Source organism: Balaenoptera physalus (assembly GCF_965194825.1).
Source record: "Balaenoptera physalus genome assembly, chromosome: 1".
Classification (NCBI taxonomy): domain Eukaryota; kingdom Metazoa; phylum Chordata; class Mammalia; order Artiodactyla; family Balaenopteridae; genus Balaenoptera; species Balaenoptera physalus.
Window position 1 is genome coordinate 159865370 of NC_138882.1, and position 27672 is coordinate 159893041.

The 27672-nt window shown below is 46.5% G+C and overlaps 1 protein-coding gene across 16 annotated transcripts in view; it reads left to right on the forward strand.

The window, feature by feature from the left end:
* Window positions 1-2029: 2029 nt before the first annotated feature.
* ERI3 (ERI1 exoribonuclease family member 3) overlaps window positions 2030-27672 on the forward strand; it is a 128164-nt gene continuing 102521 nt past the window's right edge. For 5 of the 16 annotated variants that reach the window (XR_014261894.1, XR_014261895.1, XM_082455689.1 and 2 more), the window contains exons 1-3: window positions 2115-2473; window positions 4911-4986; window positions 16635-16912. Coding sequence is in view for 11 of the 16 variants with exons in the window: in XM_082455689.1 (XP_082311815.1) it covers window positions 2339-2473; window positions 4911-4986; window positions 16635-16912 (489 nt within the window). In the remaining 5 variants the exon portion in view is untranslated. The other 11 variants (XM_082455690.1, XM_082455702.1, XM_082455692.1 and 8 more) reach the window with 11 other exon arrangements.

The following is a 27672-nucleotide window of genomic DNA, read 5'->3' on the forward strand; positions in this document are numbered from 1 at the left end:
GCCATACTAAGGCCTCTTATTGGTCTAATTTTTTTTTTAAATGTCTTTATTGGAGTATAATTGCTTTACAATGGTGTGTTAGTTCCTGCTTTATAAAAAAGTGAATCAGCTATACATATACATATATCCCCATATCTCCTCCCTCTTGCGTCTCCCTCCCTCCCTCCCTATCCCACCCCTCTAGGTGGTCACAAAGCACCGACCTGATCTCCCTGAGCTATGTGGCTGCTTCCCACTAGCTATCTATTTTATACTGGTCTAATTTTATTTATCTATTTACTTACTTGTTTATTGTCTGTTCTTCCTCTCCCCTCCTCCTCCTCAATGTAAAAGCTCCTTGAGGACACAGATTTTGTGTGTCTTCTTCACCAGTGAATCCTCAGCAACAGAAACAGTGCCTGACACTTAGCAGAGGCACTATAAAATATGTTGACTGATATGATCAACTGGGATTAACATCTAGATAACATTAATGGAAAGAGGAAGACCCAATTCCAGCTCCAAGAATCAGGCGATAGGCAGATGTGCCTCCACTTTACTGACCTTTGGTTAAGTGACACCTGTCCCTGCTGGTGTTTATTCCCTCATTTGTTCACAAACATTTATTGTGTGCCTGCTTTATGCCTGGCACTGTGCTGGGTATTACTTTACAGCATGAACAATATAGAAATAATGCCTACCTTACAGGAGTTTACAGCCCTGGGGGAGAGACAACAAAGAAAGAGACAATTATAAAACAATGCAATAAATTCCGTAGGTGCACAGTAGAATCACCTAACCCATCATGTGGGATTAAGGAAGGCATTCCTTAAAAGGGGGATTACCAGGCTTTCCCAGCTCAGGTGGGAACCATTCATTATGTTAAGGTCAGAGCTCACAGAGGTGGTAGGGCCCAGAACTGACGTCATTTTCTTTTTTCTTTTTTTTTTTTTTTTTTGACAATAATTAGTTGGCTTTTGGTTTTATTTATTTATTTATTTATTTATGGCTGTGTTGGGTGTTCGTTTCTGTGCGAGGGCTTTCTCTAATTGCAGCAAGTGGGGGCCACTCTTCATCGCGGTGCGCAGGCCTCTCACTGTCGCGGCCTCTCTTGTTGCGGAGCACAGGCTCCAGACACGCAGGCTCAGTAATTGTGGCTCACGGGCCCAGTTGTTCCACGGCATGTGGGATCCTCCCAGACCAGGGCTCGAACCCGTGTCCCCTACATTGGCAGGCAGATTCTCAACCACTGTGCCACCAGGGAAGCCCTGACGTCATTTTCTTAAGTGAAAATATGTAGATGTCAGACAGAGGGCTTGGTGACCTAAGCTGGGCACAGAAGATGGTTCCTGGCTGACTGGGAGGCTGTCAAAACCATCACTGGCTTGGACAAGGCTGGGGTTTCCCAGGTCAGAACCTAGTACCCATGACTTCCCAGAGAGGCACAACCAAGATGAAGAAATACATCTCTGGCTTTGGCCAGAGTTCTCTCCAGTTGACTGAAGAGACTGACTGCTGAAACTCCCCACAGCTGAGGCCAGAATCCTTTTTAACTCTGAAGTTCCCTGTGGAGCTGATCTTAACAACTTAGTTCCCTCTTCCTTGGGAAGGCCCTTCAGAAATCTAAGCATTTTTTTCTTCGCCTAAAATCCCCCTCCTCTCAGGTCTTCCCCCAGGCCGACCTCAGAGAGTAAATGATAGTAATGGCTTGCTGAATGTACTAATCATGAGAAGGTGACATCTAAATACAACATGTCACCTTATGAGCCTATACTCACCTCATGAGTATATTGGAAGGTGGGAAAACGGAAGTGGGGGACCTGGGTTTCTCTAGGCCTTAGAAAGTTTCCTTTTGTAAAAAATTTCTTTCACAGCTCAGAAGTGAGGCCCCCCTTCACTTTCTTCTAAATACGTGCAACCTCGACACTACAAGTCCCATAAGGCCTGCGGTGGGGAGTCACCATCTTGGCGCACCTTCGCGCGCATGTCGGCGGGAGAGCGAGCCTTTGGGGAGAAGAAGCCCCGCCCCCGTGCAGCCCATTGGTCGGAGGAGCCGGCGGCGGGCTCAGCGGTTGGCCATCGCGCCCGCCCGTCCGCCGCGTCGGCCGGGGTCAGAGTGCGCGGAGGTGAGTCGGTGTGTTGTGGACTCGTGGTGCTGGCTGCCGCTGTTGAGGCGGCCGGGAACGGGCGGTGGGGAGCGGGCGGAGCTGGCCCTGCCTCTGCCTGGCCGGCGCCGCAGTCGGCGCGGGCCGCGCCCGCCGCCGTAAACTGCCCTGAGCGCCTGCTCAGGCCGAGGGAGAAGTCGGGGCCTGCACCTGGAGGGAGCCTGCCGCGCTGGCCCCGAGGAGGGGGCGTTGCCATGGCGACAGCCTCTCCCGCTGCTGACGGGGGGCGGGGGCGGCCCTGGGAAGGAGGGCTGGTCTCCTGGCCCCCTGCTCCTCCCCTTACAATCCCCTGGACTTGGATGGGCCCGAGTTGGGGGCAACACCCCGGGGTGGGTGATGCGGCGAGGCCCCCCCAGATTGGGCCCTGGTAATGCATGCGGGGTGAGGGTCGCGGCGCGCAGTTTGTGCAGCCTGGGGTGCTGGCCCATGTGCTCACCCTGGATGCATGGTCTACTGAGAAACGTTTTGGCGGAGAGGGAGAGGGGCAGGGCTTTGAAAGACAGGCTGGGTGAGGTGATTAAGCATGCTGACTTCCTACCTGGGATTACTTAGGAGGAGGAAGAGAGCTTTGACCAAAGAGGATTGAAAACTAGCAAGGAGATGGTAGAGAGAACATTCCCTTTACCCGCTCCCCAACACACACACAGACACACAAGCTTAGCAGTTTACTTCTTTTTGTAAATCTGTAGCGGTGGTCGTAGTTACGGTGGAAGGATTGAATAAGGGGCCTAACTTGGCTAGCTTTCTGTTTGCTTTTCCTGCAAATGCTCCAGCAACAGGTGTTTTCTTAAAACAAAAAGGCATGAACTTGGATTGGGGCTTGATTGCGAGTTCTTGCAAAATATAACTGCTCCTTGTTGACTTGGAAGATGCTGAACGTGGCTTCTCATTGGGTGTTTGGATTCTGTCCTTAGGGCTGGATTTTGCAAACTGATAGTACCCATCATTCCCTCTGCCCTAGGTCTCTGGCCACTTCTCTGGTATTAGTTCTTGTCAGACATTTTATCAGTCTCCCAGGCGAAGGGCAAAAAACCAGGAATCCCATTGGCTAAAGACCGTACACTATTTGAACGATAGTAGGTTGTGATTGGCTGAATGATTTTTGATTGTAGAGTTTCTACCAGAAATTGGCTTCATCAAATTCTGCTTTATTCTGACTTTATCATACACAGCATGCCTTGTTTTGGTGGGTTCATGCCTGGAGCTTAAGTATATTATACCTGAATCCCCTAGCATTTGAGAGCCAATTTATAAACAGGGACTTGGAGTGTGACTCCACTAATGTGTGTGTCTGTGATCTTGGTTAGAAACCCACTTGGCTGCCTTTTGTGGGGGGGGGGGGGGTTGGGGGAAGTAGCTGCCGGGAAGTGATTGATAAGGTTTCCTTTATGGATTCTGTGGTGCTTCACTGGAGCTCAGAGCACTTTGGCAACTTAAGCACTCCAAATTAAAAGCTCATTAACAATTCCTGCCCAAAGATCCTGTAAATAATCGGCTAGCTAGGTCACAGAGCTTGGCTGAGAGCTCTCCTTGCAACTTGAAATTTCCAAATAAAAGTGCTTTTATTCCCTTTCATTTTGAAAAGTGTTTTCTTTGTGGTGGGGTAGGTTGGCGAGTGGCATTTTCCCAGGGGATCTGAGTAGAATAAAGTGTTAAATGTGTAGAGTGGTAGACAGGAATAGATTGGTTCCAAACCTAGGTGTTTCTTCGTGCAAGGGCGTTGCTAGCTTACAAGGGCACCTCTGCAACTTCTAATCCTTTGGAAGATCTGATGAGTAAAAGGTGCAAGATTTAAGTTATCTGAAGAGAAACCGGAGTATGGAAAATCTGAATTAAGTGATAAATATGATAGGTGTCCATTGATGATTTGATTTGGGGTTTGATTACCTTGACTTTTTTAGAACTTGAGGCAGACCTGGATATATCCTGCAAGTGTTTCCTGGTCTGTGTGGCCATTTGCAGTATGGCCTGTGGCTTTGTGGCAACCAGTGTTTCCCCCAATCCCTGCTTCAGTTCCTGAGTTTTGAATATTGTCAGCCTTTACTAGTGTCCCCTCCTTGGCTAGACTAGGATTTGGGATTATCCAGAGAGCCACGACTTCATGGCCATCTCTCTCAGTCCAAGCTCAGATATTGTAAATGTTTAGTATTTCTAGGAGATAAACCTCCTTAGGAAGAAAAGTATGCCACTAGAGAAGATGAAATTCATCATTGCAAAAGTATATATTGTTGACCATTGAAAAACGCAGAGGTTAGGGTAACCGACTCCCCACACAGTTGAAAATCTGCTTATAACTTTTGACTCCCCAAAAACTTAACTACTAATAGCGTTGACCAGAAGCCTTACTGATAACATAAGCAGTTGATTAACACATATTTTGTATGTTATGTGTATATCTACTTATATTTAATGCATTCATGACATCCTAACTTTTTCTTAATTTTTTTTGGTATTTCTAGGCTATGTGGTTTATCTGCAGGTTTTTTCAAATTGTCACAAATCTCCAAAAAAATCTCCCAATATATTTATTTATTGAGAAACATCTGCACATAAGAAGTGGACCTGCGCAGTTCAAACCTGTGTTGTTCAAAGGTCAACTGTAGTAGTAGTAGCTTCTGAAAGCTCTGTACTGGCACTGTGCTTCCACATAGATAACTGTTATCCCAAAGTAGTTTGAGTTTAGGAGTTTGAAGTATAGTGTGATCTTTAAGTTGTTTCAGACAGTATTGAAATAGACTTGTTGCAGAGATCTGTATTTATCCACAGCATTGGGGCTTTCCAGCTCTCACAGAACCTTCAGCATCCCCAGCGGCCAGTCTTGGCATCTTCGAAGTAAGGAGAGGTGAGAATCCTGTTGCATGGTCAAGGTTTGGCTTGACTTCTTCCTTATGAGTATTTGGGCTTGGAGGGTGGGGAGTGGGGACTGGTGCAGACTGTACTTTTCTGTAGCTTTTTCTGACAAGATACCATATGCTAAAAGACTACTGAAACTTACCCAAAGTCTATAAAGTGGTGAGAGTTGAAGGTGGGATATCCATACTTTCAAGTTCTGCCATGATTTCTCAGTGGGCATTACATGAGCACCTACTTGAAGTTCAGGAAGGTTGAATAGAGCCGGAATAATCCTTTATCCTGAGAAATACACATCTTAAGACAATAGGAAGGATCACATTTATTTGGCGTCTGATAAATGCATTTGACCAAGGCCTTTGGGATCTTGGTCACATACATTTATCAAATTTGGGTTGTGGGTCACCTTTGGGTGGATGGTTAATCCCAGTCTGTCTCCGTTTTACGAGGATCGGGGCTGGCTAAAAAGGTAGACTCTGACGATTGATATCCAGGATGTCAGATGCTGTTTGTTGAATAACTGAGGTCCAGGCATTTTGCTTGGTGGTAGGATTGTGGTGGTGAGCAAGACAGCTGCTATCCCTGACACCAAAGAGCTTACAGGTTCATGGGCGAGACAGATAGTATTGAAGCAGTCACAAGACCTCTGAGAGTGCTGTAACGAGGTAAGTATATGTGCTTGAGAGTACTTAGAAGGATCTCCAGCCCAGACTGGTGGGTTCAGGGAAGGCTTTTCAGAGGAAGTAAACTACTCAGCTAGAATTAGATGAAGATGTGAAGAACCAAGTGTGAAGGTCAGAGCTTTGTTGAGTTTGAGAAACTGAAGTTCAGTGTGATTGAAACATAAAGTACTCAGTGGGCAGGAGACAGGAGAATACAGTGAGAAATTAAGGAGGAAAGGTAAGCAGAAGCCAGGGCCTTATAAACTCTTAGGATTAAATGGTGGGTAGAAAAAAAGGTTAGACTAGGTCAGCAAACTTTTACTGTAAAGGACCAGATAGTGAATAATTTAGTCTTTATGGGTTTGTGTCACAACTGTTTACTCTGCTGCTATAGCACGAAAGCAGCCATAGTAGGAGAATGAGTGAGCATGGCTGTGTTCCAGTAAACTTTATAAAAACAGGTGGCAGCTGGATTTGGCCTGTGGACCAACCACTGGATCAGACCATCATAAAAGCTGTGAGAAGCCATTGAAAGGTTTTAAGAAGTGGACTGATACTAGATTTGTGTTTTAGAAAGTTTGCTTTAATTTCAATGTTCAGTGTTAAGAATGGATTGAAGGGGATAGTACCTGAGACAGAGAGACCAGTAAGGAGGCTGTGGCAGTTACATGGGTAACATTTTCACCTTTGAGGCAGTGTTTTGACAATTAAAAATTGAGTATACCTGAATCTTTGCATCTTTGTGTATACTGGTTCTCTTTGCTAATTTCCTGGCCATCTACTTGAGCTTAAAGGATGTCTACCAGAGAAATTGTTGGCGATACCAGCTCCTATTTCACAGACTAGAAAAGATGTGGGAAGGACAAGTTGGTGTGGAGTGAATGAGAAGTTTGGGGGAACTCTTTTCTGTTGAAAGTAGTAGTGAATAAATGTAGCTGGGGAGAGATTTTGGTCTTTGGTCTCATAGCTTAATGTTAGTTGCTTTGAATTTCTTGAACTGTACACACGGAGGGGGACCCATTTTCCTAAGCTTCCCAGGGAATTGCCTCATTCTCTGTATGTCCTACTTAGTCTTCTTCTTTGCTTGCTTCTAAGAAACTGATGATCTTTTTCTGGTTTTGAGAGTGTCTCCTAGTTGAGTATGATGGTATGTGTCAGGTACAGGGATCAAATAAAGTATTTGTTGAGTGTCTGATGAATTGTCTTCCTCTTCCTGCAAGCTCCGGTGTGCATTGCTAGAGGTTTCTGATGTCAGTGCTTATGTGACCTTGGGCAAATGACTTACCTCTCTGAGTTTAGCTTTTCTATATGTAAAATGGAACTTAATAGGTTGGTTAAAGGATTTAATGAGATGTAAAACTCTTAGCAAGGTGTCCTTAACTTTTGTTACTAACAGTATTTTACACAATTTTTTAAAAAGCAGGTAGCAATTGGGTGACTTGGCCTTTGGCTTAGTACATTTGGGGTGCGCCCAATTGTCATTGTGGCCATGTGATAGAAACCTAGCACCTGGCAGAGGCAGCCAGCAAACAGGAGGAAATTATAACTAAAGCAAGATGCTGCTCTTCATAATGGAAAATCTTCAGACAGCAGGAGTCCCATTCGGAATTCCAGAACTTTCTTCAGGGTGGACCTTAGCCCCAGCACCATCAGTGAAGTGAACTGAGTGAGCAGCTACCCGAAAGAAATTCACCGAAGTGTGACCAGTCATTTTCCTGGTCTGTCGGGGTCGTTTATTAATGTTGCAACCCTTGTGGCTTTGTAAAGTGCCTCTTGAATGCTTTTTATTACTTTTCATCACCACTCTGGGAAGCGGGTCAGGTGGTCAGCATTATTGTCCCTGCTACGCATGTGAGGAAACTGAGGCCCAGGAAGGTTAAGTGTGTTGTCCGAGGTCATGCTGCGAGGTACTGTTAGAGCTGGTGCAGAGTTGCCCCCAGATGAAATTGTGTGAGTTTATTGCTGTGATTTCTCTTCCTTTGAGTGAGAGATGTATAGTCATTACAGAACTGCAGTCTGATGCATGTCTTATCCATATCTCCTAGTCTTGATCTGGGTCCCTTTATCCACTTGGTCCTGTTGGGTTTTAATTGATGACTGCTAGGAGCAGGCCTGCTGGGAAGCAGATTCCCTTTGGGTCATTGTTTTTAGTGCATCCTCCTTTGGGGACATTCTTGGGGGAGCCTTGGGTGACGAGAGATTGCTTTGATATGTTCAGAATTGTGCCTTGTGCCCCACAGCTACAGGTAAAATCAAAAGGCGGATAATTTATGGGAGTGTCAGAGCTGGCCGCTGGCACCTCAGGAAGCCATTAGTATGCCTGTTCAGACCCTCTGTGTCCTTGCAATTGATTCCTCTTTGCATGAGCCTGACTTGGGAAGCTGTAGATCTGTGGGTAGTGATTGGATGTGACAGTCCAAACACTGGTCCCTAAATTAATCCTTTTAATAGTATTCTGGCACCAAGGCAATGCTCGCTCACTCTCTGTCTCTAACTGGGGAGGACAGAATTGGGGGGAGGTGGGTAGGAAGAAGGAGAGAGAAAGAAAGAAAAGAAGCTTTTCCTGCTTCTTAGGCCCTGCTCTGTTCTGCTATGTTCTGATTCCAGAGCAGCTGACATCATAATTCATTCAGCAGACATTGCCTCACACTTACTTTGTGCCTGGCCCTGTGCTGGGGATACAGAAATGAATAAAATGTGGTCCTTGCCCTTAAGGATCTATGTTTAGCTCAGTGTTCCTCAGACTTTTTAAACTCATATACTCCTTAGATGGAAAAAGCTAATCTTATACTTTTCTTTAATGCTGCTTGAAATTTTAAACTGGATTCAAGGGTCTGACAAAAAACAAGTACAGGAAATGATCTCTTCAGGGACTTCCCTGGCGGTCCAGTGGTTGAGGCTCCCTGTGTCCACTGTAGCGGGCATGCGTTTGATCCCTGGTTGGGGAACTAAGGTCCCGCATGCTGCGCGGCCAAAGAAAAAAAGAAATGATCTCTTCAAATATGCCTTTTTACACACACATACACCCCTACACCTGCTATCTTCCATCCTTCTCACCCGACTTGCTGAAAATTACTGCTAAGAGGAGAAACAGATAACTAAAATCTTACAATATAGTGAGACAAAAGTTAAACTGTGCTACTGGATCACTTAAGCAATTAACTTTCTGATGAGGTGTCAGAGAAAGCTACTAAAAGGGGAAGATTTGTGGCAGTTGGGCTCCTTAGTTGTGGCTCGCTGGCTCCTTAGTTGCGGCACATGGGCTCCTTAGTTGCTGCATGCGGGCTCCTTAGTTGTGGCATGCGAACTCTTAGTTGCAGCATGCATGTGGGATCTAGTTCCCTGACCAGGGATGGAACTTGGGCCCCTGCATTGGGAGCGCAGAGTCTTAACCACTGTGCCACCAGGGAAGTCCCCCTGTTTCCGCTTTTGTACCCAGGCTATAATTTGTTTTTCTTATTAGAAACAAATTTGAGTGATTTGGACAGACTTAATTATTGCTATGGTTGAGTTCATTTTAGTTAAAGTCATACCTTAGCTCAAAAGAAAAACTATAGTTGATATGCATTGTTAGCCCTATGGCTGATGGGAGAACCAGCCAAGTGGAGAAAGTGGGCCCTTAAATGTGGGAGAGGAGAACAGGGCCCTGAAGAGCTGAGTGCCTCTGAGCCTTAGTGTTCTCATGTGTAAAATGGGAATACTGTTACCTATTTTGCTTGATGGTTGGGAGGCTTAAATGAGATGAAATATGTAAGTCACAACTACAGTGCCTGGCTTGTAGTAGATTTTCACAAAATAGTGTTTCACTTTCCTCTTTCTCATGTATTAGCAATAGCTCCCTTTTGCTGAGAACTTACTATTGTGCAAAGCACTTTGTACATATTGTATGGTCTAATTGAACCCCTAAGAGATAGGCATTTTTGTTACAGCTATTATTACAAAGAGCATGTGGTGGAGGCAGGATTTGAACCTGTGCTTGTCTAATACGGCATTTTAACAACTAGCTATATGACTCCTTGTTTCTGCTCCAGTTCTCCCTTTCGGAAGCAGGGGTATAGCAGGTTCTGTGTACCTCCCCTCTGGGGTCAGATGCTGTCTACAAGTGTGGGAGGAGCTTACAGGGATGAGAGTACCATACCATACCCTGCCCTTCCTCCATTTCTATCCTATTTACCATGTGTTAGGAAACTAGCCTTTGCTCCCTCTCGTGTGTGGGGTCACAACTGACGTGCAGGTCTTTGCAAAGAGATGTTTCCCATCCTTGGCCCCTTGAAGGAGTTTGCCCAAGCTACTGAATGTGGCTGATGGGTTAGTAAACAGCAGGCAAATCACAAACAGGTACTTCTTTTTCTGTGCTGCCTTGAGTTGCTGAGACAGGCTAATTGAAGGGGAGAGCGAGCCTCCTACGGCCTGTGATGTTGCCCTCAGAATTTGGTATTCCTGAAGGTCTTTAGTGACTTTAGCTCTTCTGATAGTTTGGGATTAGCAGCTGCTTCTGATGTTGGACAAGTTCTCCCTAGCCCTGTCTTGGAGCAGAAGCAGCTGAAGCTACAGGTCTAGGGGGTGATGGGGTGTAGAGAGGAGAAGAGTGTTTTGTTGAGGTGAGGACCCAGCTTTAGAGTTCCTGCTTGCATTCCACTTTGGGGCCATCAGGAAGTCGTGTAGAGGTTCTAAGCTTTTGTAGGGGTCTCAAGCTTTGTTCTGCCTTAGGCCGAGCCCTCAGGCCCCTGGCCTCCACTTGTGAGGCTACAGAAAAGCTTGGGGGACAAATGCTGGTGTCTGCTCCTTGTGTTGGGGCAGTGGCTGGAGGCTCTGAACTGGGGGTCGGGAGCCATGGGTTCTCTTCTTACCCTTACTTGCTCTGTGAACCTTGGACTGTCCTTTTCTCTTTCTGGGGCTCATTTTCCCTGGCTTGCTGGACTGCGTCTTCTCTTAGGTTTTCTTTCACCTTTGACAGTCTATGATTTTCACAGAAAGTGCTCTGGCAGTTAAGAATGCATTCATTAGATTGAAAATTATGACTTTTGAAGGCATGCAGTTTATTTATATTTTTCCCAGGTTATTTTTAGCCGCCTGAGACAGGGCCTGTGACAGAACGAGTTGCAGACAGATGTTACCGTGTTCTCTGTGGATGCCTCTGTGGCTTAGGTGTCTGAGCACTTGTGCTACTGCACGTCAGATTGGAACAGGGACTTCCCCGAGACTGGGAACTGGGTACTCTGTGGCTGTCCCATGTGCTTCTAGTGTGGACCCAGAACCTGCCTCAGTGCCTTGAAGTTTCTCTGGAATGCACCCCTGCCTCCCAGTCTCGCTTTTGTTTGTTTGTTTGTTTGTTTTTGGCCGCACAACGAGGCTTGCAGGATATTAGTTCCCTGACCAGGGATTGAACCCAGGCCCGCGGCAGTGAAAGCACTGAGTCCGAACCACTGGACCTCCAGGGAGCTCCCCAGTCTGGCTTTTTATGGAGTGGATTGAACCCAGGGATGGTATAAACCCATACCCTCCCCAGAGATCCCAAGTATATGTGGATGGGGAGATGCGGTGGGAGAGGACCCCATATTTCATGATGGGCTTCTCTTCTTTTCTCTCCCCCAGACTCCCCTGGCCTGTATGTGGATATTAAAGGATGGCCCCCTCCCTTCGCCCTTCCTTCCCCCCTCCAGTAATGGAAGGCTATAAAATGTCTATTTACCTAAGACGCCAGAATGACTCCTCTGTGGGTCCACTAATCTGGTGATTTGGTGCTTCCCTGGTCTCTCAGGTAAATAGAAATTGAGGCTTTTTATAAAGGCATATTATTTCCCTCATTAAATGTGTGTTTTGGCACATGCGTTATTTACCTGACCGACAGTAATGGCTGCAGAGGAGACATTGTGTCTGTTGTGTAAATACTGTGCACATCCTCCGGGGGCTGTGGTGCAGGCCTGCTCCTCCAAATCAGGCTGGCCCTGTGGCAGTCCCTGTTTTCCTCTCCCCTGCCCCACTGGGGGACTGGTCCCTTTATATTGAGGAGAGAATCATTCGTTTTCCTCTTTGCCATAGGCTACTTACTACCTTTAATTTGCTAGGAGAAGGAAATGGGTGTCAGAATAAATGTGTGTAAATCTTCGTCTCTGGTGAAAGCTGGTGAGGAGATAGATATACACAGAATCATAAACTGTTCCTTTTGAGTTCTGCCCCTCAACTAGATTCTCAAAGTCCTGGCTGATGATATAAGTTGTAGACTTATATTCTGCAAACTAGTGACTAAAATATAATGACATCAGCAGAAAGGGGCAATCTCTAAGATGTCAGAGGGTAGGCAGGCAAGTGGAGCGCCTCTGCAGGGAGTGCAGGGATATTTCCCGAGCAGGCTCTAGAGGTGGCAGAGATGCCCAGTGAGGGGGCACTGGGCAGGGGCACTTAGGATGGAGACTCCGTGCTTTGGAGGCTGCCAGAGGAGAGCGTGCAGCCTACCCTCTGTGGCAGTACGGGGAGATGGCTCCCTCACATACTGTTCTCTGTTTCTTTTTTTTTTTTAAGCAACATTGCATGTGGTTAAAAAAAAATTTTTTTTAAAGTTTGAAATAGGCCAAATTTACATAAAAGTTGGAAGTAGGGTACAAAGAATTTTTTTCCTGAACCATTTGTGAGTTAAGTTGCCTACCTAACACCCCATCACCCTAAATACTTTGCGTGCATTTCCTACGTGCAAGGACATTTTCCTACCTAACCATAACACAACCATCAAAATTAACATTCATATGTTACCTCCATCTAATCCTCAAACCCCATTCAAGTTTTGCTAGTTGTCCCAGTAATGTTCTTTGCAGCAAAATGATCCAGTTCAGAATCGTGCATTACATTTAGTTACCAAGTCTCTCATCTCCTATAGACTTTTCTCAGTAAACGTTCCTTGAGATTCATGATCTTGATACTTTTGAAGATTACAGGCTGGTTATTGTGTAGATTGTCCCTCATTCAGGGTTTGTCTGATATTTTCTCATGATTAGATTCAGGTTATGCATCTTCGACAGGAGTATCACAGAAATGATGCTTTGTTTTTCTCATTGCATCCTATCATGTGATGCAAGATTTTGATTAATCCCATTATTGATGATGTTCATTTTGCTCACTTGATTAAGGTGATGTCTTCCAGGCTTCTCCATTGTAAACTTATTCCCTGTTATAATTAATAAGCATTCTGTGGGGAGATACTTTGAAACTATGTGAAATCCCTTACCAAACTTTAGTTTTTAACATTTATTTACTTATTTATGTATTTATTTTTATCTTTATGGCCTCATGGTTTCCTTTTTTTATTCAGTGCATTATAATCCATTAATATCATTATTTACTTGCCAGTGGGAGCCCCTTCAAGCTGGTTTCTGCGTCCTTTTGAGCATTTCCTTGCTTTCTGGCACAACAGGATGTTCTAGGCTCATCTTGTACTTTCTCTGCCACAGCCCTGGAATCAGCCAGTTCTCCAAAGAGCTCTAGTTCTTTCGGTGGAGGATGTTGTTTAGAAGGCAGCTAGGTGCTAGATGTGCACATTGCTATCAGTGTTGCTGCTCCCTGGCCCTTCAGTAAGCAGAGCTAGAAAATATATATACATGTATCTATATATTTGTGTATAGATGTATACTCATCTTCATATGTACATCTAGCTTTATTCATTTAAATTTATTTATTTATTTATTTATTTTTGGCTGCATTGGGTCTTTCTTGCTGAGTGCAGGCTTTCTCTAGTTGTGGCGAGCAGGGGCTACTCTTCATTGAGGTGCGCAGGCTTCTCATTACGGTGGCTTCTCTTGTTGCGGAGCACGGGCTCTAGGCGCGCAGGCCTGAGCACTTGTGGCATGCGGGCTCAGTAGTTGTGGCTCGCAGGCTGTAGAGTGCAGGCTCAGTAGTTGTGGCTCACAGGCTCTAGAGCGCAGGCTCAGTAGTTTGTGGCGCACGGGCTTAGTTGCTCCGCGGCATGTGGGATCTTCCCGGACCAGGGCTCAAACCCATGTCCCCAGGCAGGTGGATTCTTAACCACTGCGCCACCAGGGAAGCCCTAGCTTTATTTTATATATTATATATATATCAGAAACCATGAGTTCACACTCCAATTCCAGTTCGACACCACAGATGTTTTTCCTTTTCCATGTTTTAATTCCATCCTCTAACAGTGAGAAACCTGGTCCCATTACCCTTAATATATGCCCTTTTTTGATCAATCCCTCTGTATGTAACTAATCTCCCGTTGTGGCCACTGCCCTTTCCCCCCTTGGGTACTCTTTCACCCTGCCTGTGAGTCCCCACATCAGGCTGCCGCTCCTTCTCTGCCAGCGGTGCCCTTCATACCCCACTAGGGCTGTGGCATGCTGCATCACACCTTCCTGCCTCTGTATGGATGCCTCCTCACCCAGCTTGGGCTCTGATACTCCCTCCCAGACCCTTCTGCTCCTCCCACTTCAACTGATGTAGACCCTACTTTCCTCTGCCACAACTAATGGCTCTAAAGCCATTAGATTGAATTTTTCAGGAAGGGGAGAAGAGCTGCCCTCTGTTTCTTGACTTGAGTTGAACTTGGTTTTTTTAAATGTAAGGGAAGTATGGAACCCAGTGACTGCTGATATGTGGAGGCCTGGTCTCCTAATGTCTGCTCTCAAGACTTTTTACAAGAGAGAAGCTTTTTTATGTGGGTGAAATCAGATGAGAAAGCAAGGCCTGCAGGCGTGAGGACCTCTGGCCATCAGTGTGTTGTCCATGGGAGGGGATAGGGCATATACAGTATGTAGTATGGGGGGTCTAGAGCAATCTGGGGGTGCAGGAGACATTTATGTTACTCTGTGAGGTTGCCTTATGCATTGGATTTATAGGCCCAAAGTATGGGGGTCCAGGCTTGGCCAGGTGGGCATAGCCCAATAGGATAGTAGTAGTAATAATAGTAAGCTTATATTTATTGAGCCCTATGTGCCAGACCCTGCTCTTAGTGCTTTACATATGTCCTCTCATTTCACTCTCGCTTAAGGAGTAGGAGCTGCTATTGTCATTTTACAGGTGAGGAATTGAAGAACAGAGCTTGCCCAAGGTGCCATGGCAAGTAAGTGGTAAAACCAGGATTCAAACCCAGAAGCCCTCCTTAATCATGATGCTTAATTGCCTGTAGTATTTGGCAGATGGAGTCTGATTGACTAAAAACACTTTATACACTATATAAACACATTGGAAAACATTAAGACTTTCAGAAGTCCTTATGCATGGCCTGACTTTGAGAGGTTAGAGAAAAGTTCTAAGGCCCTGAGGGACTTTGGATTCAAACTAGAATGTGTAATCTGAGCAGACTGGTGTCTCCTGTGTCAGCAAGGCTTCCAGTACTGTTCAGGAGTGGGTGACGTGAAGAGTTATTTTGGATTCCGGCTTTCAAAAGGATGTTGGCCCGTTTGCCTTTCCAAGGGATTCCATAATGAAACTCAAGCCAGCCTTTGTCTATCCCAGGCTACGGAGTTTGGCTGCATTTTTGGAGAGGCTGTAGGCCGCGGTGAAAACAAGCACTACGCTTGTGCTAGAATCATGAAGAACTTAAAATACTTCTTGGTCTTTGTTCCACATGGAACCTCACTATAGGAATAGGGAAATTGAGGACCCACACCAGCATGTATCCTAATAAATCTGCAGGCAAGTTACTGTAGGTCATTCCTTGAGTCCCGCGAGAGCTGGGGTGAGAAGTGATACTTGGCATGATCCATGTCCGCTCAGGTGGTAGTGACCTTGTTGCCTCTAGTGTGCTCTGGACTTCCCAGGCTGCTAGCCTCCCCCACGCTACAGGAGGGAGTGAGTGCCCATTGCAGTCTTTCAGAGGCAAGCTTTTGGCTCCGTCAGACTGGGGCTTCAGAAAGCTTAAACTATGGCCATTTCTGTATTGAGCAGCATGATTTCTTGTTTGACTTTGAGGATTAAAGTTGAGGGAATTTGAGTGTTGGGTATGAAATGGGAAAAACACAAAATTTCTGCTTTATTCCTGTTTCTTTTTTTTTTTTTAAGGAAGCTTGAGTTATTCGTGAGTAAAACTTAGGCTTTGATTTTTATATTTCGTTAGTCATCTAAGGAGCAGACATTCTGCAAATTGAAAGGGAAAACTTGAAAAGTGATTTGGATTTTTTTTTTTTTTTGCACGTGTACACTCAGAAAACTTTACTAGACTTTTAGCAGTGCTCCCATTACCACCACATCTGGGTTTTCTCTTTTTCTTCCCTATTTAAAAAAAGTCCTGCAGTCATTCAAGGCCTCTAGTAGAGAGTTAGTCTAAAGGCAGCGGAGGAAGGCCCGAGGCTGTTGGCAGCTGTGCTCTGCAGGCTTCGTTCATTCCCCCAGGTGCCACTTACTGGCTGGGGGCTGGGGAATCACCAGAATATGGTGAGCAAGCTCCCTGTGATGGGCTCTGCTCCTTTCCCGTTGGGAGAAGGAAGGAGGGCATGTGGAGACATCAAGATACAGACAGGAAAGCCAGGGACAATGGCTGGGAATGGAGCTGAGGAGAGAGTCCTGGGCATTTCCTGCTGTCTGTCTGGGTCTACTTAGCTCCCAGGACTGATTGTGCAACCGGGGCACCCCGGGTTACTTTGGGAAACTTAGCTTTAATGTTAACTGTTGCCACCTGAGAAGTGAACACAGAATTTTTCTCTCTCTCTTTTGAACTTTAGAGCTCCACTTAAAGATCAAGGCCAGTGCTGCATCTTGTTTTGAGAATGGTCTGGGAGACTCAGAGCTGTCATAATGCTGTGGGGGCCAGTATTAAGGGTCTTGAACTTCAATAACAAATACTGGGATTTAGAAAAGGGGCACAGAAACACTGGGGAGTGGTTCATGTTCTGTGACTATTCCTGAAGACCAGGTGGAACAGGGCCACGGTGGGAGGGAGTAACCCAGACTCTCTGTTCTTTTTTTTTTTTTTTTTCTTTTTCTTTCTTTCTTTCTTTTTTTTTTTTCTTTTAAACTTTCCTCCCCTAAGTTTTAGATGCTTCTGGATGTTCAATGCTAGCACCTTTACAGACTGGAGCAGCTCGATTTTCTTCATATTTACTTTCAAGAGCAAGAAAAGTGCTGGGCTCCCACTTATTTTCTCCCTGTGGTGTTCCGGAGTTCTGCTCCATATCCACCAGAAAGCTGGCGGCCCACAGCTTTGGCGCATCCATGGCGGCAATGATGTCCTTCCCTCCCCAGAGGTATCACTACTTTTTAGTGCTGGACTTTGAGGCCACGTGTGACAAGCCGCAGATTCATCCTCAGGTAACTGTTGCATCATTGCTTCAGCAAAGGTGGGGTGGGCAAGGAGGGAGGGAGGATAGACTTGCTTTCTGGGACCCAGAGGAACTTTCTCATGTCTTCTTGGCTTTTAGCTACTCATCTGGAGTTCCTGCCTAAGAAGCAGGACTTGACTCAGGCATCCTAGGGTAAGGTAGACCTGAGAGGTCTTTGTAGAGAACTGGGCACACTGTTTCTCTCTGGTCTCAGCCTTTGGGAATCAAAATGTTTCCTTCTGTCCCATCCTTCCTCTCTCCTTTCCCTTCCCTTCTGCCTTCTCCTGCTACTGCTGCATGTTCTTTTAAGGAATACTGTGTTAGCCTCCAGAATGGCCCCCAACGATCCTTACGTCCTGATATTCCCACCTTTGGTAGTTCCCCCCTCCTACAATGAATGAGAGCTAGCCCTGTATAACCAACAGAGTAGAGTGCAAGAGACATTGCGTGACTTCTGAGGCTAAGTCATAAAAAGCGTCACAGTCCAACTTGCCCTTTTGGATCAGTTGCTATGGAAGAAGCCAGCCACCATGCTTTGAGGACACTCAAGCAGCTCTGGCGAGAGGCACATGTGTACCGGAACTGAGGCTCTTAGCTAAAAGCCAGTACCAACTTGCTGGTCATGTTTCTTGGCACTGTCTTGGAGGTGACTCTGCTACCCCCAGTCAAGCCTTCAGATAACTACAGCCCCGGTGGACATCAGACTTCAACCTCAGGAGAGACCTCGAGCCAGACTGACCAGCCGAGCCACTCCTGAATTCCTGGCTCATCAAAGCTGTGGGAGATAATAAATGATTATTGATGTTTTAAGCCACTAAGTTTTGGGATGATTTGTTATGCAGCATTAGATAACCTGAACAACCATTGCTGGTCTGTTGGAAAGGAAAATTTCTTTGCTTGCATTTTTTTCTTAGTTACCAACTGTGTTCGGAGATCTTTTACCTTTTGAGGTAGTGCTGCTAAGAAGCTTGGATTAGCAGCAGAGAGACACGTGTGCTAGGTGATATTAGATTGCTTGGTGTTTGCTTTGGGGGCCTGATTGGGGGCCAATGTGGCAGTGCATTGTAGTGTGGGGGCCTTGGGTATGCCTGACTCTAGGACTGGAACTCTTCCCTGTAGGGCTGGATTATCAGGTGGGTAATTTGGGGGTTTGTAGACATGTGTGTCTGGGAGTAGCTTTCAGTAGTAAGAGGAGGAGAAGAGGATTGTAGCAGCAGGCACTTGGGAGACAGGGAGGTCCATTCAGAGGTAAACTGGGTTCATTTCTCATGGTTGGTTTTTTTTCCAGGGAGGGGTTCTATCTTTAGGAGAGTAGATTATTTTCCATAAAGCAGATACCACAACCCTTTTACCTTTCCCTTTCTCCTTTCCTGTTTGTTTCCTATTCTCAAAGTAGTGGTCTGCCTTTGGGGGAGGATTGGAATCAGGCCTGCTGAGGCTTGGGAAGACAGGCGCTGGATGAGGAGAGCTTCCTAGGGGAAGGAACTTCGCGTGAAAGGGAAGATGGCTTGGGGGCAGCCTGAGCCACACTTTCTTTCTCAGCCTCTTGCTCCTACCTGTGCTGTAGGGTCGTCTTCTCCACCTCCCCAAACTACTGGAGATTCTGTGGTGGGTGTACCTGGGTGGTGGGTGGGCGTTTTGGTTATGTAGATTCTCTTGGGTTGAGAATCAGGGAGCCATACCCCAATATGCCATATTATTTCCCTTGCTGATGATTTCAGTTGCTGAGTAAGCCTTCGTAGGACCTGAGTCTAAAACCTAACACGTTGCTACTGCATAGGATTCATCCCTCTTCTGAAGCCTCATGATTGCTTGACACCTTCTTGATGACATTTCCTGCTTTCTGCTTCCTGGCACATGCCTGGGTATATTTGTTTCTGAACTTTTCAGTTAGATTATAAGCTGAGATAATTATGTAGCTCTGTTCTCTTGTCCTACAGAGGGTCCTGCCAATGTTACTGAAGGTGAAACTCGATTCATGTCTCAGTTTGGTCTGTTAGTATCACCTTTCATATCTCTTTCAAGGGCATTGTTCTTTTAATTTTTTGTTCTTTTTATTTATCTATTGCAATGCTGAAGATATAATGCAGTACAGATTTAAATCACTTGTATCACCAACTTCCTTCCCAGACTTAGGCACCAGGGCCTTTTAGACCTAGACTGAGGTTGGGCTTCCTGCTTTTTACCAGGGTCTGAGCCTGATTAAAGATTATCTCCAGAATCAATGAACCCTGATGATGTGATTCCAAGGGCACTTAAGGAATTGGCTGTCCTGGTTCATTATTAGCAAAGCATTAGCTGTTACTTTAGAGAACTCAGGAAGAAGCATTTGCTGTCTTGCTTATCTTTAAAAGGCAAATACGAATGATCTTGGAAATTATAGACCCGTTAGTTTACTGTGATTCCAAAGAAGATACTTGACCTGATCGTCAGATAATCAATCAGCAAACAGCTAGAAGAGCATAGGGTACTGAGTAATAACTTACATGGGTTTGTGAAGAATAGCAAATCCTGTCAGATCAATCTAACTCCTTGCTGTGACATAGTGATGGATTTGAGTGGATCTAGGGCAAGTGATAAATGTAATGCATCTCTACTTCATTAAGCCTTTACAATGCTGTGATCAACAGGTAAGAAGGTGAGTTTGGGGCCAGACAGCTCTGTTGTTGAACTACCCCCTGGACCACTCTCAGGAAAGGGATGGGCAGCTTAGAAGTGACTTGAGACTTATTGTTATTGGCAGCTTAAAGCTCCCCCCCCAACCCCACTTTCTTTTTAAAAAACACCTTCCCTAAAGTTTGCATGTAGCAGGGTCCTGAAAGGATTCAGAGAAAGGTTGGAGGATGGATTGGAGAAGTTGTCGGTCCCAGATAGGATAGTGTCCTTCCACTGAGGTCCTCATAGGTCAGGTTCTCATCATAGCCTCTGTATTGTTTAGATCTTTTGGTCAACAAGGGCAGTGGAGAAATTGGAAAAGCTCAGGATAAGAGGAACAAAAATTAGGGAGCTCAGCTTGGTGCTCTGTGATGACTTAGATTGGGGGGGGGGAGGGAGGTCCAAGAGGGAGGGGATATAGGTATACATATAGCTGATTCACTTCATTGTACAGCAGAAACTAACACAACATTGTAAAGCAATTTTACTCCAATAAAAAATAAAAAAGGAGGAACAAAAATTATTAGAGGCACAAAAATAAAACTTAGAAAGAAGAGAAATTGAATATGGTTTTAGTGACTGATTTCTTGTCCAGACTTGGAAGGAGTTGTTCCAAGGAGTATGATGATAACTTGCTCTTCATTTTAATAAGGACAAAAAAAGAATATAAGTGGAAGCAGGAAAGATTGAGATTTGGGATGAGAATGAACTTCTAGAAGAGACAGTAAAAGGACTAGAATATGGTGTGCAGGTTAGATCAGCCCTACCTAGCTCTCTCAGAACCTCTTGATGGCTGTCCACTTGACAGAGATACTTTGTGGACAAGGTCTGTGTGCCTCCTGGGGATGTGCTTGGACTGTGAATCAGAACCACCCCGGCTCCCCTGCTGCCTGGCTCCCAAGAGTTGAACACTTGAACACAGCGCACTTCTGATTCTTTTGGGAGTGTGTCATACCCCTCAGTTGCATAGGAGGCAGGAGCAAGTTTTGGGCCAGGGCCTCTCTGGAGGCTCGGCATAGGGTTCATTTCTCTTATCTGTGTCTGGTATTCAGAAATCCCTGAGTCAGCTTGTTGGGACTGTCCAAAAGGAATGCCACCATGCAAACTGACAGGTGCAAGCTTTGTTGTACTTGAGTAACAATATTGGTTGTAAACATGGTAAAACATCTGGTATTTCCCATTTGTCATAATTTTTGCTGTTTATTTTTGTACTCTGTTCAGCTCACTGAAACTGGAGTGGTTGCTTTGCCAGTAACAGGCTTTCACCTTTCTGGTATTTGCACTCATTTTGTTTTATACATTTTGATTCAGATTAACATGATAGGTATTGGTTGAATATGAGACTGTTTTTCGTTTGAAAATATTTTTTCACTTAAATGTTAACTTAGGTGGATTAAAATGTTTTAGAGACTCAAAATGTGAGGAATACAGTTCCTTTCTTGCTTTAGGAATTGTTTCTTGATATGGAAGTAGGTTTTTATCTGGTTCGGAGAATTGTGGCTGCTTTGTCCTCGCCAGCAGGAGTTCATGTTGCTCATTTTGGTGTGGATGTGCATCGAACGCTGGTGGCTGTGACCCCGAAGCCCAGGGAGCAGCCTGAAAGCTTTGGTGGGAACTTTAATTGTGCAGCTTTAACCTGGGGGCAAGTTCTCTCACCACCTCAGTGTTCAGAAAAGACCAAAGCAAATGTAAGTGAGGAAAATGAGGTGTAGGCCACAGCATGCGGGGAGGAGGAAGTAACCTCAGCTGTCCAGATGGCCAGGGAGGGGCAGCCCGGCGCTCCTGTCTGGGAGCACATGTCCTGGCTGCCGCCTCCCCTCCCTCCCTGAGTTCGTCCATCAGACTCCATCAGGCTCCGAGGTACAGCCTTTTTCTCACTGCTCTGCAGCAGCCCCGGTGACTGTTTTCCTTCTTATCTGTATTTAAGTGCCCACAACTTTGGAGAAAAATGACCTTTGGGGTTGAGGTTTTCTAGTGTTTGGTCTTTGTCCACAGGGGCTTTTTTTTTTTTTTTTTAAGGAAACCTCGAAGAGACTCCATCTGCATTTTGAGTTAGAACTATGAGTAAAGGCGTTTTTTTTTTATAGAAAATTGTCCAGATGCCGGGTTATTTTGGGAGGGCAGGGTGGGGGGAGGGTTGATGGTGACAGGAGAAGGGATAAAATAGAAGAGAGGCATTTGGAGGATTTCAGTATGACTTGAAGCTGGCTCCTCATTATTAGTCTTTTGTGAGAGAGACATTTTGGAAAACTTCACAGGAAATTGGTTAAGATCCCTACAAATCACACTATATTGATTCCCTTCTCCTCCCTTCAAGGCTGAGAGGCAGGAGCCCCCTACCCCCTACTCTCCCCCCACCTGATACACACACATTGCTCTTGCTCCATATTTGGCTTCTTCCCCTCTGCTCTTGGTTCCTGTACTTTGCAAGTGGATGGAAAGGCCATTCCCTAGAGAAAGAACTCACCCTTCCCTCCCCATTCACTTGTCCTGGTCCAGGTTCCTCCAAGGGGGAGGGGTCGGGTCAGGCTTTTTAGCGGAGGACCCAGTTGTTGGGTGGTGGTCCGTCTGCCTGTGGCCCCAGTCAGCCCCGCCCCTTTTTCTGTACAGACAGGCAAAGGCGCTGACGCTATTCTTCTAAACTGGGAAATGAAATGCAAAACCGACGTTAATGTAACATTATGGTTGAGATTAAATGCACCAAAATCAGGAAATTCAAAGTTATGCTTCTCACAGCAACTATAACTCAGCCTCATCTGGCGTGTGTAGTATTTTGTGTTAGTGTGGATGGTGTTATATGTTAAGACATTAAAGTTAACACCATAAGCAGAGCACAAAATGCTTGAGGGGGCTGAGTTATGATGACTGTGTGAGCCGTAAGTGTTCTTGCATAGGCTCTCGACTCCTGGAATAATTTTTCCCCTGCCCATCAGACCAATTATTGCCTTTCTTATCTCTGCTTTAACACATCTCTTCTTTCAGGGTCACTGTAAGTGAATTCCTCTAGTGGTGGCCAGTGATGGGTGGGCATGGGGCAGCCCACTAGGCCCTTTTGTCCTTTTTGTTGCTGCTTCCATAAATGTGGTGCCTCCCCGACCCCTTCCTGAGCCCCCCTCCACAGGCTGCAGTTTCCTGGTGGTCCCTCATAGGGATGGGCCTCCCCTGGCTCTCACTGTGGCTCCCCACTAGTGCTCCCTGAGTGGGACAAGCATTTGCCCCATTTGCCGTGTCCGGAACTTGACCCTGTTGTAACTTCGTGTGAAAGCCGAACGGCCTTTCTTTATTTGGAGCAGACACAGCAATGTAAAAGTAAAATATACATCTCGGGGAGCGGAGCACTCGTGCATGGTGGTGCTGCCGCGTGTGTTTGGCACAGCAGGGGTACGATTGAAGTGGGTTTATTTGCTCTATTCAGTCTGCTTCTCTCCCTTCCCCAGGGTTTACACCTTTAAGCTGCCATAGTGTGTAGTTAGGCTATGGAGTTGCCTTGGGGTGGGACCAAGGAACTTTTCCTTGGGGAGCGCTGGGTCACTGGTAACAAAGTCACCACGTAATTTAGTGCAAATCAGAAGACATTTCCCCCAGCCTCTTATTGTCCGGTGGCCTCTCCAGGGCTGAGACAGCTGTTGGAATGCAGATTTTGTTAGACACGGAGCTAAGGTTGGTGGTGGGGAAGAGCTCTAAAGAATAGGGCCATTGATAAATGGTGAATGAAATTAGGGACTGTTAAACTAACAGTGACACTGAGCTGCCTTTTAAGGTTTTTGTTGGACATGACAAAACCAACCAGGTCAGTAAAGGAATGGGGAGGACTTCATGGTAGCCACCTTAGAGGCAACGAAAAGGCCTCCTCTTACTCTTTGGATAACAACTTCAAGCTCTATGTTAGATGCTGGGGCATAAAGACAAGAAATGATCCCTACCCTCAAGGAGCTCGTAGTCGAGGAGGGTAGACAGCCGCGTAACTGCTGTGAAGCAGCGTGATAAGTACCGTGGCCTGGGTGAGTACTCAGTACAGTGGGCGCATAGAGGAGGGGACTGGTCAGCCCTGCTCACGGGTGGGGGAGGGGTTGCACAGCTTCATGTTAAGGGAAAGTCAGGAGGCCGAGAGGGCCAAGTGGGCTGGAGGGCGCTCAGAACTGCTGCAGCAGGAATGAAAGAAGGCACTCACAGAGTAAGCCAGGACCAACTGAATGAAGTCTGAAAAACCTGACCTGCATTGCAAGCTTGTTTGTGCCCGAACGTTGAAAATGAGGAAGAGGGAGAATGAAGACTTTGAACCCGGCAATTTTTTTTTTTTTTTTTTTTTTTGCCATGCCGAGTGTCTTGCAGGATCTTAGTTCCCAGACCAGGGATCGAACCCGGGCCCACAGCAGTGAAAGCGCCAAATCCTAACCCCTGGACCACCGGGGAATTCTCAGAACCCAGCAAATTATTTCACTGTTTGGCTAGTAGGATTGTCTATATCGGTGATATGGTATTTCTCACGTTCAAGTAGAACATCTTATTGGGATGCTGCAAGTGGGAGTACAGAGGCTACAAGAGGTTTAAGAGAATTTTAGCCAGTAACGTGTGGGCCAAAAGGGTGAGGATCAAGATAGAAATATGTGAGCTGAGGCCCTGAGGCATTGTCAGGGAGCTGCCCCTGAAGGTAGCACTGGGCTGGGCTTCGAGGTCTCCAGGGAGAGGCAAGGGCTAGGGAATGATATGACAACCGCTCCACCCGCCAAGTACTGGCAGTTTGGATCTGGATCTGCTAGGCATCCCTTGGGAAGACCTCCTTCCGTAGATCAGGGAGGTTTATACCCTTCAAACAGATAAACGGCCTGCTGACTAACATTGAGAAACAGAAGGAAGGAGGGAAGGATTAATGAAGAGGCAGGAGAGCCTGGATGAGAAGAGATTTGCTACAGTGGAGGTGACCAGAGGGGGTGGGAGGTGGGGACGAGCTCTCCCTCGGAGCAGCAGCAACAGGTAACACAGCCACAGAAAGAAAACCAGTTAGGTCGGGAAGGGAGGAGGGGAAGTGCAATCAAGAGGAGAGTTTAGGGTTGGTCCGTGGGCTTCACTTCTGCCCCCATCCTGTTTTGTTTTTCCTCTCCCCTCTGTTGATTACATTTCTTACTTTGTAGACTGAAATCAGTTGTCTGACATGAGGAAACTGATGTTAGGAGATGCTTCCTCCATCTCTGTGTCTTGTTGGGAAAAAGGATCCTGCATCATTTTGATTAAGATGCCATTGGAATGATTATTTTTTATTCCCTTATCCTGGGTGTTCACAATCCTTAAAAAACCCCCACAGTCATGCGTTTATGTGATGAGGTTTGAGCCCTAGCTGTGAAAACTGAGTCATTGCCTAAAAGCCTGAAACAAGAGTGTTCCCAGGTTGACACTAGCCCCCCAGGCTGGCAGGTCTGCAGCAGAAGAGTGAGCAGGCTAGGACAGGCAGAGAAGGTTTGTGTGTGTTGAGTGCTACCACAGGCAAAGCCCGATTAGGTGCTGGGAGAATCAGAAAGGAGGGAGGTAGACTCCGGAGGGGGAGTCAAACATCAGGGAAGCTCCTAAGCTGAAGTGAAGGTGCCTTGGAACGGGCTGCTGTTTAGGCCCTGCCCCTGCCTGTAGCTGGCCAGTGGGAGATCTTGGTCTGTGGTAGCAAACATCTGTTGTATGGGCTCCACTTCTGTTCCAGTGCTATGGTCTAGTGTTGGGGAGGCCCTTCCAGCCAAGGGCTCGTCTGAAGGCTAAATGCTGGCAGAGGCTCTCACTGGAAGATGCCCATGTTGCTGAAAGGAGAGGAAGTGCAGAGTCCACGGTAAGGTTGGGGGCAAAATTGGCGACCCAGAAAAGGAAGTGTGAATGTATTGTTGAGTGGAAGAGAGGAAACAGAAATAGATATCATAAGCCAGAGTTCATGGGAATGGAGGGAAAAGTGTTCAAGGGGTTAAACATGGGCAGAGGGAAACTGGTTAGGAGGCATTAATTGAAAGTGGGTTAGTGGGTTGGACTAAGGTGGTGATGGTGGGAATGGAGAGGAGTTAACGTGTTGTAGCCCTTAGATGTGCTGGGAAAGAAACAAGCTTGAGAACTGTGCTCTTAAGTAGCTCATAGCATTTTTGGGTACTCGTGGGCTCTGGTAGTCAGTGGTGCTAAGAGATTTGGTAAGCAGTGGAGAGCGAAACCTATGGTTGTCGTAAGTGAAGTGCTCTGCGCTGAAGGTCCATGTCGGGTACACCTGACATAGGTCAGCTCCTTAGTGGTGATGTAGGCCGTTACTCTTCTAGGGTCTGTTTGATGAACTGTTTGGCCATTGGCCTTTGGGAGGTAGGTGGTGATGGTTGGGTAGATAGGACGATAACTGGCTGAAAAGCTTGGAATCTTGCTCTCTACAAGTGTGATACAAACTGAGGGCCATGGTTTGAGATTGCGATGTCTGAAATGGAGTCCAGGGACTCTGTATTTTTCACTGTCCACCCCCACCCCACCCCACCCCCAGCACTCGCAGATGTGAATGAAAGGCCAACTGCTCAGCTGAAAGGGATTGGTAGTTAGTTGGGGATGGAGGAGGCTGGGACTGATGAGTGGGAGGAAACATGCCATTTTGATAAGGTCTGCTTTCACTAGAGAGGTAACATGACTAGAGGGGCAGTGCTAGGGGAAGGCCTTAAAGGAAGTTCATGGCGATGGTGTGGAGTGTGGTGAGGCATCTCCAGCTTGGGGCCTCAGGATATCGTAGGAATTGCTGTGATCCCGCTCTGCATCCGTGGCCATTGTTAGGCCTTTCTCAGGACCAGGGGCAGAAAAATAGCTCCTGGCTTATGTCTGTAATGAGAGGTCTTCCTAGGAGACCTAGGTATCCAATCCTGCTTTTTGGTTCATTTGTACAGAAGGAAGGTGTTTTTTTGGAGAGAATAGTATGACGAGTGCTCTGTTGGGTAGCTGATGCCCTGGGTCTTGACCGCATTCTTAAAGGGAGCAGGCATTGCCATGGCAGGAAGACCTCTTGCTGGCTTCCTAACAGAGATGTGTCAACTTGCTCTACAAAGTTCTGGGATGTGAGATGCCAGCTTTTCCTCCCCTGGATCTTGGCGGCCAGGAGAATGAAATGTCTGATGGCAGGAGCCGGGAGTGGTTGGCAGATCTAAAGGGCTCACTCAAGGGGCTTGAAAGTGGGCCAAGCAAGGGTTTGTTCTGAGAGAAGAGCTGAGAACCTTGTGCTCTGATTCTCACTCGTCAGTATCTCTGTGATAAGGCGCTAGTCACACAGATGTTCTAGATTACACCTGTGCTATTCAAAGTGTGGTCCAAGAACCAACAGCATCCCCAGGGATGCATCCCTGGGAGCTTGTTAGAAACGCAGAATATCAGGCCCTACTCCAGCGCTAAATGGAATCTGTAATTTGACAAGATCTTCAGGTAATTTGAAGTCTGAGAAGCACTGCTCTACTCTAGACCAGTGGTTCTCAAGCTTCAGCAAGTATCAGTATCAGCTGGAAGCCTTTTAAAACACACTGCTGTGCCCACCCTCAGGGTTTCTGATTCAGAAAGTCTGGGGTGGAGGCCAGGAATCTGCATTCCTCATAAGTTCCCAGGAGATGGGATGCTGCCCGTAAGGGACCATGCTTTAAACCACTGACCACCTTAGCTTTCTCGTGTATAAAATCGGGCAGTGATACCTGCCTTTCTTACAGAGATGTGGGTTCCGATGAGCCAGTGTGAGAGAGAAGTGTTCAGGCAGTGTGGGCAAGATGTCAGTCTTTGTTGCTCGCTTACTGGTCAGTGATTTTGAAAATCTGCTGTCATGGCAGCACAGTTGTTTCCCTGTCCTGGCTTCTAGCCGTCAGGTACACACAGAGAGCAGGGAATCTATGAAGCATCCCAGGGGGATTCAGTCTTCTGTGAAGAGACCAGCAGCCCCTGGGACTGTGGATGGGGACTACTGAGCAAGGCTTCCTAAAGCCCAGCCAGCCTCTCTGGGCTCCTCTCCAGGTTGCCTGACCAGAACCCGCTGTCTGCCTGAGTGGGCCTGGTCTGTCTTGATCACCTGTTACTCACCCCCACCTCTTCACCCCCGGCTAGTGGATCTTCAGTGCGGTA